The 14,525-nt window shown below is 48.6% G+C and overlaps 2 protein-coding genes across 4 annotated transcripts in view; one reads left to right on the top strand and one right to left on the bottom strand.

Annotated features, from left to right (window-relative positions):
* The window catches only part of LOC122387018, a 38,525-nt gene that overhangs the window by 8,435 nt on the left and 15,565 nt on the right, over nucleotides 1-14,525 (top strand). For 2 of the 3 annotated variants that reach the window (XM_043376825.1, XM_043376824.1), the window contains 3 exons: nucleotides 11-202; nucleotides 587-789; nucleotides 1,012-2,680. In XM_043376825.1, the coding sequence (XP_043232760.1) occupies nucleotides 11-202; nucleotides 587-789; nucleotides 1,012-1,590 (974 nt within the window). In that variant the 3' untranslated portion in view covers nucleotides 1,591-2,680. Of the gene's footprint in view, nucleotides 1-10; nucleotides 203-586; nucleotides 790-1,011; nucleotides 2,681-14,525 lie in introns of those variants that run through there. The other variant, XM_043376826.1, reaches the window with a different exon arrangement.
* Nucleotides 2,636-12,610, bottom strand: LOC122387019 (N-acetylglucosamine-1-phosphotransferase subunits alpha/beta-like). Its single transcript, XM_043376827.1, has 2 exons — nucleotides 12,524-12,610; nucleotides 2,636-5,513 (listed from the first exon to the last, which is right to left on the bottom strand). Exon 2 carries the CDS (start codon nucleotides 5,376-5,378, stop codon nucleotides 3,948-3,950), a length of 1,431 nt encoding a protein of 476 aa, XP_043232762.1. The 5' UTR covers nucleotides 5,379-5,513; nucleotides 12,524-12,610; the 3' UTR covers nucleotides 2,636-3,947.

Below are 14,525 nucleotides of genomic sequence, written 5' to 3'. Positions count from 1 at the left end.
GTGTCGGCAGCCGTGTCGCAGCTGCCGGGCAGTGTGCGCTCAGTGGCCGAGCGGCCGGCCGACCTGGGCGCCCACCGTCTCCTGCAGAAGGTGGTCCAGGTGGTGGTGACCTATGTCCACCGGCTGCGGGTGCTGCTCGAAAGCCAGGACGACGAGCAGACGGCCGTGCTGGACGGACTGGGGGACGTCGGCGAGGGGGAGGGTGAGTGAGAGGGAGGGGCGGCGAGGGGGAGTGAGTAGGATAAGAGGTAGCGAATGGGAGATAGGGATGGTGGGTGAGGAGAGGAGGGGCAGCCAGTGGAAGAGAAGGGAGAGGGGAGCTGGGGTGGAAGTGGTCGAGTCGAAGTGGGGACTGCTATTGACAGAATGTCCTCGCTGGAGGACGTGAGGTGGAGTAAGAGTAATATGAAACAAGGGCGAAGTGCTAACCGATACGGCCTGAGAGGTGCGCAGTGAAGCTGATGCAAAACTGCTAGGTACTTCTCAGCTCCTGTATGAGCCTGTAAACGGCTGTGTTGTCAGCCTCTTCGCACGCCACGCTACGAGGATGCCTTGCTCTGACCGCTCGCTGTTCTCGCTCCTCCAGCGGCGGGCGCGGCCTCCCAGACCCTGCTCAGTGACGTCAATCAACTGCCGGTGGACGAAACACGTCCGCTCTGCAGCAGAGTCCGCAGCCGCCTGGCGGCCAGCAGCCGAACCTTCAACTCGGAGCGCAGTCGCCACGGCGCCACCGTCGCCAATACGGAGCTCTCACTGGACATCAGCAAATACCTCAGCTTCCACTCACAGGTACGGACAGAGCACTAGATGCTTTCTGTATTCGCTTGTCATTTCAAGGCTAGATCTTCCTCCAACTTCTGAGCTTTCTATTGAATATGCGCGAATTTAGACGTGGCTTTTTGGAGCTGCAGGCCTGCTAATTAGCATAAACCATCCTGCTGACATGCATGATATATGAGGGCTTAATCTGTCTACTCTATTCTCAAGCCTTACTCTTTTCTCGCTTGCCAGGGCCACAGAAACGCGTCGCTGCGTCTGCGTGCGGTGCGGGTGGACCTAACGCCCCTGGTGCCGCGCGCTCCGCCGGTCTCCGGCGCGGACACCTCTGCGCCGCAGACTGACGATGCGCCGGGCCCGGCCCCGGAGACGGGTCCCACTCTGGGTCCGGACCCGGAGCCGCCGGAGGAGATGCTGGCGCTCGACGCGGACGAGGTGGCCGCCGAGCTGAGCTCGCTCTCGGAGCTGATCGACGCGCAGCCGGCCACCGACCTTTCCCACATCCTGGACAGCCTGAGCGAGCTGGCGGCCGAGCTGAGTCAGGACGTGCGCGACACTGAGCGGAGCCTGCGACTGGCGCCGGCCGCTGCGGTCCGTCGGCAGCGCGCGGCGCCGCCGCCGCCGGCCGGCCGGCAGCCGCCCGGCTGGCCCACCTACGGCACGGCCGGCGGCGGCGCCGAGACGTGTGTGACGCCCAGCTGTGGCGGCGGCCAGCTCAGCTCGCGGCCCGGGGAGGCCGAGCCGGGCCGCCGGGCCGCCCCGGCAGCAGAGGGGACGGAGGACAGGTCAGAGAGGAGCGCTACAGAGTGCTGATTGCCGGGGGAAAAACCGGGATGATGGCCGTAGTGGTGAGACGTGTGAGTGCTAGAGTCGGCGACGTGTGAACTCTGAAGGCTGTTTTATTCGTGCTGGCTCCAGCAAATCATGCCCGGCTCACTTCGTTCAATAATGCTCAACTGAGGTATCGGCAAGGCTGTCGTGGGTGATTTGAAACACTTATAGGCATTCAAGTCGTATGCGTTTCGGGATGATTTCGCGAAGAATCACCAAGCCGTTTACAGTACACTTGTGTGTTTTTTGTTGGGTTGTGTTCCAGTTGGGTGAGGTGTACTGATTTACAGCAGGCGATTGGTCACAATTTAGATGTGCTGATCACTGGTAGCGGGCCTGTGACCCTGGTTAGCTGACAGTCCGCACTACCGCCGGCTCGTTATCGGCTGGTGAGGGTGATCATCAGCCTAGTTCCTTCTCTTCACATTAGAGGGAGGGTGCTGTCAAGGAGTTACGGGGCACCATGTGAGGCAAAGCATTGCCACAGGGCCAGTTTCACTGCCAAGGTTGACGGTTGAGCGGCGGTCGCTAGAAAATGGCGTATGTGCGCGCCAAAGTGTGACAGGTGTGATGTGACGCCTATGTGCTGAAACTCAGCTGATTTGTTGGAGCTCGATGGCCCATTGTCACAGCTGTTAAATGACTTCAGCTGTTCTTTAATGGACTGGACTTGATATTGGCACGGACTGTGTAAAGTGAACAGTCAGTCTTGAAAGTACCGCGCATCGGTGCGGTGGATCCCTTTAAGCTCGACCGTGGAAGGCTGCTAAATCTGACGGTCACCGAGCCAAGTGACATCCGCATCCATCCCCCAGGCTAATTGGTTCGGTGACTAAAATTTAGCAGCCCTTCCTCGGTCGGGCGTGATGGATCCACCGGTGCAATGGTTGCGCGGTACTTTCAAGACTGGCTGTGCAACTCGGATTTCGTAAGATGCCTATAGGCCTCATGATTTTTCGTGTATGTATTGTTGAATCACACTCATCAACTGTCCCTTTTTAGTGGTGTAAAAACCGTACAAAGCTCATTTTCAGTCGATATTTGTATATTACATACATGCCCATTGCCCACTGATGATGTTTCACTTATTAAATATATGGTGTGCATACAAGTCCATGTAGCCGACACAGTACACATTTCGCTGCGAACTCACATGACAGTTATACCATGCAGGCCTGCCGGGCTCGATATGTCGACCGTTTCGCGTTGACAGACTTACGCTGGTCTCCGGCGAGCACGGTCGGCTGTGGACGCATTCGATTCAAAATTACAGCGAAAGCCGGAAACGGCTGTGGAATTGTCGCGGTGAGAGCTTTGTAACTTGGACTGTGTACCGACTTCTGAGGCTCTCTTCACGCTAAGCAGTAGAAGTTCGTAATTGGATAATACGTTTGATAAAATCGAGACACGTTTGAAACAATAAGCTACTCTCCACCATAAAGACTCCCAAAGGAACTAAGTGCAGTGCTCTCATGTTCCTTTCTGCGGCCGTTAGTTGAAACCCTCAAAACCCCTCCAAGCATCGCTCCCAGACCCCTCCGTGTCCCCGCTAACAATACGGGCCGGCGCCTGGCGGTCACCAACAGTCGTCTTTGGACAACACCCCGCCCGGGATGGCCGTCCGAGCGGCGGCAGGGCGCGCTGTCCCATCGGGATGGTCTCTGTCCCATCGGGATGGTCGATCTGCCGCTGTGGCGCACCGTCAATGGTCAGCACTCAGCAAAGATCAGTTATGCCCTATGCATCATCACATATCTGCAATGGCCTTTTCAGGTGGGAAGAGTTTTTCTTCCAACAAAACAAACAAACGGACCATTCCGGCTGAGTTGAGCCGCGACAATCGTCGGCGCTGGGGGTGCCCGACTTTACCTGGTTGACTGCCTTTGCAGCAGTTGTGCCGCTGTCCGAATACCGGTCCAGTCGTGTCCCTTCCATATTGCACTGTTTCGGTGTATGGTATGTTCCAACGGTGGTCATTAACCTGTCTTGGCCTTTCGGTCGTTGATGTGACTCGAGCAGTTCGATTGGTCTAGTCGGTTGGTTGTTGGCCTTCTCTGGTTTGGTGGTCATTGATCATCATTGGTCCGATGGTCACCATTCGGCAGGTGTTTAGCGGTCATTGATCAGCTTTTGTTTGGTGACCATGAGTCTGATCTGGATCGGTTGTCAATTGTCATTGGTCTGTTTTGTTTTGGCGATGAAAGGTATTGCTGTTTTTGTTTTGTCGGGTCAGAGATGCTGTATAATTCACGCTGCTGGAAATGTGTTCTATATCTTATAATCTCCGATCAACCTCCTGTGACTTCTGACATCTGACCTAAGCAGCAGCCAGCACGAGCTCAACTTGACGCGTTACCGTAGGTCGGCGACGTCAGCTCGAACTGGGAAGACCAGGGAAAGAGTGTCGCGAGCAGGAACCTCATCATATCGCGCACCCACTTGATCCGCCCCGCTGTGCTGTCTGAAAAGTCGTTGTTGAGACAGATGAATCGGCGAGGCTTGGCTAGAACCTCCATCAGCTTGCGGTTGGCTTTCTGCGGCTGGGACGGCACTTGCCCGTAGAACCAGGCACTGCGCGCGCCGTCGCGGGTGCGGTACCGACGCTCGCCAATGCGCTGCGACAGGCGAGTGGTGGCCGTCGTGCAGCCAAGCACGGCTGACCGGTTCAGCTCGGCGCTGCTGTCTGTGGGCGTATCGCCAGCCGCGGCACACCTCCTCAACTCGTCCCAGAGCAGGCGGGCATCACGCACGGAGTAGGAGCGTCCTAGAAGACCACTCATCACCGAGAGAAGCTCGCGCTCAGACAAGGTGCCGGATCGGTCTGTGTCAAACATCTCGAACAATCCGCCTGACGACACCGGACGCCGCTCTGAACGTAGGAAGTAGTAGTACGTTAAACCCGGCTGCATGAAATTGTTGGTGCGCACTTGTGCCGCGGAAGTATGCTCATACTCTGCTGCAAACGTGGCCTGCAACTCTGCGACGATCGAGCGCTTCAGGAGGAGCGGTACGTGTGCAGCAGCGCGGCGCACCTCGGGTCCGTAACGTTGCGTGAAGAGACGGTCCACGTGTGTGAGGCTACGCGAGTGGGCGGACGACTGGTTGAAGGCGCCTCCCCGCGATGGCCATAAGTAGGTGAGGTACTCGCCTCTGGGAGACACGAAATCCTCCAGAACCACTGGCTGGCCGAGGAACAAGTCGTCGTTGAAGTACAGGAAGTGCTCTGAGAGGCCTTTGATGCGATGCAAATGAGACTCGATCGCCGGACTGGAGAAGGTGGGCAGGTGCGACTTGTTGGGGAATATCTCCTCATGCGTGACGACGGTGATGCGTGGGTTGTCCAGGTCCAGCCAGGCGGGTACCTGTCCGTTGGTGACCAGGTAAACGCGTCGCACCCACGGCGCGTGCTGCTCCAGAGATCGAAGAGAGTAGCGCAGTTCGTCGTTGTCAGCAAACCTGCTGTCGTTTACCGATTCGTTGGCCGGCGGGTGCCCCAGGTGGACCAACGTCTCCGACAGCTGCCGCCGAAACTCCGGGTCCGAGCCGTTGACCCAGGTGTAGACGGCGTCGATCGGCTCATGAGGACACGAACCGGCCAACAGCCGCCTTCCCAGAAGGTTGTCGGAACAGCGGTCGGCGCTGAAGGATGGGGAGGCCTCACGGACCAGCCGACCAGACGCCACGTAGAGCATGCTGATCGTGGAGATGCCTATAAACGCCTTCATGGAGCGCCGCCGCCGCCGGGAAGATATCCCACTCCAAGCTAGCATTGCTGGTAAGGTCGTAGAGTGCTGGCCTTACACTGAACTGGTCGATCGCTGTTGGATCGCTCGTCAGAAATGCTCGTCTTGACGTCGTAGCACTTCAGATGCCGATGAATAATCATATGCAAACAATCATTGAGCCTGTAAAAACAACAGAAAAAAAGTTTTGGTGCATGGCCAACGGAATTCGGAAAAGCTGATAGACAATGGACGTATAAATATCTTAACCTGTGCCGGGTTGGAATATTTCAGGATCCAACCACTCGCTGCGTGTGTTTGTGTGTGTGTGTGGGGGGGGGGCGTTTCGACCTCACCCTATTTTATATCGGAAAGTTACCTACCGATTTTCATAACTCAAAGGACGTTAACCCTCGCCGGACCTATTGGTTTTCTACATACGCGCCGGCCGAGGGGGGGGGGGCGGGTACGACCCCCCCTCGCCGTTTCGCCCCTGGTGGAGCTAGCGCGTCGCGGAAAAAAACGAGCGTGTGCGCCGTTACGAGACGCAGAGATTGGTACCCGATTTTAAGGTCCTAGGTCAACCGGTGACCTCTGAGGTCAGGTCAAGTGCCCCAAGGTACGGTTCAGTTTTTGGTGAATAACTTCGCAAAAAACGGCCGCAGAGCGCCGATTTTGGCAGCATCGTGTTCGTCTTGCTCAGGCGCGTCGAATGATATACTTTTTGTCCGGGTCAGGTCAACTTGGGGTGTTGACCTCAGGTCAAGGTCAGGTCAGCACCCTCAGGTCACGAAGTTGGTCGAAAGAGGTCATGTCGCATATCATTCGATTCGGCAGGTCTTCCTGAGTCCATTGGTGGCTTTCCCGACTCGCTAGCTCAATTTGATCAAGAGTTATTGACGAAAAACTAATATGACCTTGATGACGTCATAAATGACGTCACGCAAGGTCAACATTGCAAAAGTGACGCATCTAACCTTGCAAGGAGTGCATCAAATCACGATTCTGTGTGCTTGAGATAGTTGGAGATCGTTCCCGGCGCCAGAATAGCAGTTTTCATTTTTCCCCATTGACTTATAATGGGGGCATTCCATGTCAACCGGGACAGCCAAAATCGGCCACCTCTGCGATTTTGTTCAAACTTGGTATACTTATTGGCTATTGGGTGAAACCTCTGAGAGTGAAAGGATTTTGTCATATGCCCTCGGGCTACAGAGATACAAGTCGCTAAACTTCTGCTTTATGAGCAGAATTGGACGTGTATTGCAATCTTGAAAGTTCTATAGCTTCAACATTTTTGAAGTTATTAATTTCAAACAAACTGAAACGTGTACATAAGGAGTTATGCTAGTAAAATTTGACAATTTTTACATTTTTCGGTGATTTTGAATTTATCTTATTTTGAATCTATATCTGAAAATGTAATTTGTGAAAAATGGGTACCCTTCGATTTTGCTCAAATTTAGATATTGTCTTCTACTACACGTAAGGCACAGGTGCTGAGAAAATTAGAGTGGGCCAACGATAACTTTGGATGATATAGCAACAAGTAGTGCAACGTAGCACGGCCGATGGAAGGGGCGGATTTCGCCAACCCCACCTGTTTTTCGCCAATAACTCACGCCATAGTTATTATATTAACGTCAAACTTTCAGGATCTGTCCAGAATCGAATTGCAAATCCTCCCGTGCAAAAAATAGGTAAATCGGTCCACAACTTTTCTAGTAATAGCGGTGTAAAGTCAAACATTCCTGTCGGAGCGGCTCGGCGGCCGGCGCCGGCCGTTGCCGCCTGAATGGTAGACTGTGCCGGCGCGGGACGGTTCCATCTTTGCACCGCGCTTCTTACCGCTGATTATGATCGATTCGTGTCAAATTTTGTGTGAAGGCTTAAAAATGTACAGGCAATCTAATGTTCAAATAAATGCGAAAATCAACTGGTAAAAATAAATCATTAGGGTGCAAACACAATATGTGACTATGACGTTTCCCGCGTCGGCCGATCCCCGCCTCTGCCGGCGACATCTTACTATTAGCAAGCCACTAACTGCCAAATTTATGGTAAGATTAACTAGAGATTCTCATAACACTACAAATGTCGTATAAAGGAAGAACTAGGAAAATCGGCCAGTATCTCTTAGAGAGCTATGGGCGTATAAACGCAAAATAGTCACTATAGCAAATTTGATCACGTTTAACCTCATTTGATCTTGAATATATTGATCTAGGACCATGAAATTGGCACACGATAAAGTTCCCCGCCTACAATTCAAAATCCGTTTTTTTAAAATACCTTTTTTGGCTAAACCGGGCTTTTCTTCCCTAGCGCTGGGAGAGTCAGGCGTATTTTCTTTTTGCAACCAAAGAGAGGCGCTGCCCGGAGAATGCCCAATTTCATCAACTGGCTTACGATGACCAGCTATCTTCGTGGCTTAGTAGTAAGTGTGCCGAGTGTACCCACCTCGAAATCTAAAGGTCGCTGGCTCGCAGCGGGTCAGCCTGAAGTGTTAAACACGCATTTGTTTTTTAACCCGCGCGGGGCTGGGGGGGGTAAATTTTACCCCCCCTCGCGAATTTTTGCGATATCTCAAAAACGGCGGCGCGCAGCGCCGCCAAACTTTCAGTACCTTTTCTTACATCAATTTGACACGTTCCCTGAAAATTTGAGCGAAATCCGTCGGAAAATTTTTGAGAAATTGACGTTTTAGTGACGTCATGTTCGCCATTTTCACCTCAAAAACGGCAAAAGTTCAAACGCCGCTAACATCTTCATTTTTAAAGGAATCAAGACGTAATGAAAAAGGTTATACGTAATTTTACTTTGTCTATCAAATGGCTATCTCGGTTTTTTGAAAATTTTGGATTTTGGCCTAAATTTTTTCAAAAAACTGACTTTTTTGGGAAAATCATTATAAAATCCAAAATTTTGAGTCTATCGAAAAAACCGGAATATATGTCAGAGAAGTGGTCTATGTGCACCTACATACCAAATTTTAGAAGAATCAGTTCAAAAATGTGGGAGTTATTCAAAATTTTATGACGTCACGACACACAATTTTTTTGAAAAATGACTTTTTTGGAAGTTCTAGACCTCGTACGGAACCAAAATTAGCACCATTCGATTCGCCGTGAAAAACTGCATCAGATAGACACCTTTTTAGGCCTTAACAACCAACTTCAAAATTTGACCTCACTTGACCTGACCTTGACCTGACCTCGACCTGAAATTCATCCAGAGGTGGTCCATATCACTTATTGAGTGTGCCTATTGAATTCTATGAGTAAAATGACCCATAAAACATGTGTCGCACATGCCCTTTTCTATATTTTGTTTTTTGGTGACCTGACCTGACCTGACCTGACCTTGACCTTGACCTCTGAATGATATTGTATGCAACGAATATTGTTTTGGTAGCCTAAGAACACGTTTTGGGGCATCAGTCTCAGTCCATGACTCCATTCTTCGGCAACTACGGTGCAAGGCCGATACTGTAGAAACTTGCAATTTGTACCCTTGACCTGACCTTGACCTTGACCTCAAACTTTAAATTAAGTACATGTTTTTAGTAGTTCGTGATGAGAGCTTTCGATTGGCGTTTGAATTTTCCAAATCGGACCATTAGTTCGGGAGATAACAGGGGGGGTAAAATTTACCCCCCCCCAGCCCCGCGCGTTCGGCTGGAGACCCCAGCCCCGCGCGGGTTAAGTAGCATCTGGCCAGCCGGCAACTGTCGTGAGGGCTAATGTTCGTATCTAGGTAGCATTTGGCCAGTCGACAACTGCCGTGAGGGCTGTACATATTTACGCGTGTTAGATTAGGTCAGGTCACGTCAGGTCAGGTTGGGTTTGCTTTGGTTTGGGGTAGAAAGAAGCATCTCCGGGTAGCGCCTTTCCTTGGTTGCTAAAACGAAACACGCGAGTGCCAGACATTCCGAAGTCCAAAAGACAGTTACGTAGACGTCGGCCCATTCTGGATTTTTTATATGATGTAGCTAATTTATAGGAGAATAAAATATGTAAAAATCAGCAAAATCGAAGGGTACCCATTTTTCAGAAAATCAAAATTTATTTTTTGAATTTTAATTAAGTTCACTAATTACTTAATTACGTCAATATTGTTATCCTCAAATTAAAGCCTGACCTATTCCCTCCATTTCACACTTTATCTCGTGGTGATATGTCTAAAACTTCAATGGTTATGACGCTCTAAAGATGATAATGTGCCTTGCCTAAGTCAATGTTTGATGACGTGTATCTCGGAAACGTGACGTCATATCTTGACAAAAATATGTCTCCATTCTTTTCACATATAGATGAGTAGTTTCACAAAGTTTCGCAAAAATCGGAGGAGGTGAGGTTCAAAATGATCATTTTTTGTCCCACTTGACGTGGAATGCCCCAATGGTGAGGTCACGAAAATGACCTGACCTCATATGACCTTTAGGAAAAATCCGAGATATACAAGTTGTGGGACTCATAATGGATACTAGATCCTGCAAGTTTCATTTCCCTGTGACATCTCCTCTGGCAGTGAGGGCGTTGCGAAGTTGCGACATCTGAAGACCGTGCAGAGGTTCACTTATGACGTCATAGGTCAGTGACCTGACCTGACCCAAAAATGCGGTTGGTGTCAAAAGATGCGGCTTGGATCAAAGGTCAGGTATGCCAAGTTTCAGCTCTCTATCGCCAGCGTGTTCGGAGCTATCGCGAAAAAAACCCTATGGGGGGCGGCACCCGCCCCCCCCCCCCTCGGCCCGCGACCCGCGCCCCGTAGGGCTACCGGCGGACCCTACCACCCGTAGGGGGGGGGGGGCGTTTCGGCCCCCCCCCCCGAGATCTCGGAAATTTACCGGCCGATTTTCAAAATTCAAACGGCGTTCGATAGCCCCACCGGGGTACTACCTTGTGACCAAATTTCATTGACCTATGTCAAACCAATGACGTCACAGGTCAGGTCAAAGGTCAGATTTTCACCGTTCACAGGCATTTCAAGAAATGTGTTGTGAAATCGAGTAAATTGGTAAGTTATTGAAAACCATCGATGGTACATTGTTTGTCAAACACATACTTCGCTATCTGAGGTCACTGATACCAGGTCAGGTCACAAAGGTCAGGCACTGGGGGTCACAATTTGAAAGTGTCGTGTGATGCATGTTTTATGGTCCATTTTACATGACAAATGCGATTATGTGGGTCAGGCAGCCTTTGGGGTCAGTTAAGATTATGTTCCGGTGAAGGTCAGGTCAAGGTCAGGTCAAATTAGGTCAAATTTCAAAGTTGATATTTTTGCATAAAATGGGTATCCATTCGATGCAGCTCGTCACGGGGAGTCCAATGGTTGTCTTTGTTTTGCCCTACGTGGTTTAGAATTGCCAAAAATTGAGTTTGAAAATTTAACGTCATCATTTTTGAACAGTTTTTTCGCTATAACTTGGCCAACAAAGGAGACATCTATCTGAAATTTTGTATATAGATAGAAGACGGTAGGTACTATCACATATATTCCTCGTTTTTCGAAACTCAAAAAACTTTTTGGATTTTTTGGCTAATATATCCAAAAAATTGCATTTTTGATATTTGGGGTCAAAACTCAAAAATTTCAAAAATCCGAGATATCAGTTTTGTAGCCCTGTTAATTCTACACCTTTTATGTGTTGATCAATTTTCTGTATCTTCAAAGCTGTAGGCCTGACAGCTCTTCTCGCAAAGGTCTTTTTTGGGTCGAAAATGGCAGAACATGACGTCATTCTGACGTCATTTGTGGCCAACCTATCATAGCCACTGGAAAATTTTTTGGTCACAATGTGTAAAATTGATGCCCGGAGGGGTCCAGAAAGTTTGGTGGCGATATCTCCAGCCGTTTAGGAGATATCGACGGAAAGGTAAAATATGTAGGTAGGTACGTAGGTATTTGCGATTACAAAAATATGTTTTTTGATTTTTTTTTCAAAAGTTTTTGATTTTTTTCGCACAAACCGGAATATATGTGCTAGAACACACACGGATAAACTATTCTAGGAAGTTTTAGCCCAATATCTTCAAAAATAACGTTACAACAAACTCCAATCAATTCGTTACCGGTTTCTTAGCTACAGGGTGGCGAAAAAAGTGTGAGTGTTTAAAGGGAGATAATGACCTTTTTCCACAAAATCTGAGTTAGGACCATTTTCTGACAAAACACAACAAGTTATAATGTAAATTAAAACCATTTTGCTCAATTCGGTACCTTGCCGCAAATATCTCAACTTGAAGTCACGTTAGCGGGGAGCGCTGAAAATGACCGTTGAATAAGTACTTGACATCACTTTTTGGTACTTGCATGTAATTTTGTAAAATGAGCGTATTCCTTACATTTGATCTTCATCACATCTAGTTAGTTAATGGTCGTCTATAGTGCCTTCAAAAGATATTCATGGTTTGGGGGTGGTTTATGTCTAAATTTACGCAACTATTTTTCCTGTTCATCATCTGACGCCATATGCTGCTATTTTAGTAGCAACGACTCAATTTTGAATCGGTCCCGCCGACTGCACAATAAAAGAAGATAGATACAACACTTTTGCGGCATCACTGAAACACTTATGCAGTACTGTTATCAAAATTCCCATAACACCGTTCGACAAACCTGAAGTCTTTTTGAAATAAATATGCTTGTATTTTTCGCTTCAGGCTCTGACGCCAAAATAATGAATTTCGTAGTCGCAATCGCAAGATTTGGCTGCGTTTCTGGCGCATGCCGTTCATTTGTGGCGCAAAATAATACTTAGAAACAAAGAAGAGTAGGCACTATGTAGGTACCCCCGAATTAGAATCTAATTAATTCTAAACCGAATTAACTCTAATTCAAATTAGAATCCTTACAACCAAGCAACGACAAGGCGATAACATAAACAAAAACCCAAGCGTCGCTCTTTGAAACATAAGCGCCATATACTGCGACTTTTTTATAGAGAAGGACAACGCATTTCGGTGGGTGTTACAAGTACTGCAAGTACTGCTTCTTTTTTGCAAAAATAAAAACCTTTTTCACATACGAAAATGTGCTAGGAAATTTTCATATTTTATAGAAGCTACAGTAGAAATAGTATAGATGTCGAGTAATTTTTATTTAAGAAAAAAGAAAGCTCATTATCTCCCTTTAACGACCCCCTAGCAAGTCGCGGGTTTTAAAGCAGTGCGAAAAGCGAAACCTACCTGGAATCGGGCAACAGCGGAGGCAACGGAGGCAGGCAACCCACCACTACCTGGGAGCAGCGCCTGTACTGTGTGGCCAACTGGTCAGTCCATCGAGTGACGAGAGTGATGGTTCCAGTTCCCTCGATTACGGCCCGCGTGTATGCACCAATCTTATCTGTTCCAGGGCGGACAGGGGGACGCCGGCCGAGTGTGGGCAAAAAGTGGTCAGAGGTCCATGTCCTACCAGCTTAGACTGGATCTACGGGTTTTTCAGCGGACTATCAAATTAATGCTGAGTCACTTGCTAGAACATGCTCGACAGAGCGGTGTTGTTGGTGTTGCGGTGTATGTACAATTATTCGCCTTGCTAGGGGAGGTGGAAAATCTGGCCCTCCTGTTTTTCGTCAGTAGCTTTTAAGCGGAGCGGATTGTAATGTGACGCCAGGAAGGAGTAATGGCCTGGTTGTGGGCCATGCCGATCACGTTTCCAAAAGCCGCCCTCAACTCCTCAGTGTTCACGCTGGGATTAGCCATGTTGTTTTTAGTGTTTTTATCGACTTGATTTGTGCAGAACAAACGAAGCGCGAAAAGTAGCTTCTAAACGTCAGGGGCGGAGCTTCCTATTCACTTCACATATCGGGGCGCCTGCCCCACCAATTTGCCATTTTGCCCCACCAACTTAAGCCGATTTGCAGGACTTGACTGCTTCGCAAACCAATGTTTTTCGCATTGAAGAGCTTTGAAATGTCTGTGTAATGCAAAATAGTATCTCTGTAATGAAAAGTAATGATTCATTGTTGGATGTTATCTAACTTAACAATCGGATATTGTAGGTTTGACAACCTTTTGCCCCACCAACTTTCCTGGAAAAGCTCCACCCATGCTAAACGTATTTTGCCTACGACGTCAAAATTGCGTTGCGCTATCATGCATCGATTTGACATTTTCCCTGAAAATTTGAGTGAATCCCATCGGATTTTTACTCAGAAAATTACGTCTTAGTGACGTCATATTACGCTATTTTCGTTTTAACCCGCGCCCTGGTGGGGGAGGCTATTTTTGTTCCCCCCCTAGACTTTGCGATAGCTAGTTAGTTAGTTTATTGACACTTGATAAAAACATTATACATCCAATGAATATGAATAAAACTTTTGCATCTCCAGAACTGCTGCGCCGATCGTCACCAAACCGTTTCAGTACCCTCCCGGGCATCAACTTTACACATTATGACCAATGCTTTTTTTCAAAAGGCTATGTGTGAGTCGGTCGGAGTTGGCAATTCTGTCCGAAGTCGGCGTCGGATTTGGGGTTGGAGTCGTCAAAATCTTACCGACTCCGACTCCGAAGTCGGAGCTAACACTGCATGGCTGTCATTCCTTACACCCGTTTGGTCGACAAAAGTTACGCTCGTTGAGATTTTGTCGAATCTCATGTATCACTCATGAGTTGAACGAGCGATTTCAGCAAAAAGAGCAAGACACATCGTCAATCATGTGCGCCAGCATGTGCTTTTAGTTCAGTATGCTATTTGTAAAGTGTTATTGCAATGCAAGGCCATGGATCGCGGCAAAGGATTGTTTCTGGCAAGAAAAAAAAACTGACATAAATTTGACATCATGTTATGGTTTTACATGGACAGAAATGCTCGGAGTCGGAGCAGTGGAGTCGGAATCGGAATCGGAGTCGATTTTTGAAGTCGGAGTCGGAGTCGTCGGTGCTGGAGTAACCAAAAAATCAATAGACTGCAGCCCTTCGACTCTGCAGCCTTGATGCCCTGCACCTGTTTGCTTGACGGTGCTTCGCTCGTTGACCTTTCGAAGTCAGATTTTGTCGAAAAAGGGCCATATTCCTGTTCTAGACGAGCATTTCAGCGAAAGTAGCAGAATATAGTGGATTCGCCAGAACCTGCTTTTAATTATGCATACCTATAGCATACCTAACTTACCTATTTGCCATGCAAGCCCTTGTCACGCAAACGATCGTTTCAGGCTAAAAACATCTTCCCTATGAACCAGGGCTA

This window comes from Amphibalanus amphitrite, unplaced genomic scaffold (genome assembly GCF_019059575.1).
Source record: "Amphibalanus amphitrite isolate SeventyFive unplaced genomic scaffold, NRLGWU_Aamphi_draft 000270F_arrow, whole genome shotgun sequence".
NCBI lineage: Eukaryota > Metazoa > Arthropoda > Thecostraca > Balanomorpha > Balanidae > Amphibalanus > Amphibalanus amphitrite.
This window is presented reverse-complemented; position numbering and strand designations above follow the sequence as displayed.

Excerpts from the sequence above, each read along its gene's own strand:
- LOC122387019 (XM_043376827.1), bottom strand. The coding sequence starts at position 5,378 with ATGCTAGCTTGGAGTGGGATATCTTCCCGGCGGCGGCGGCGCTCCATG.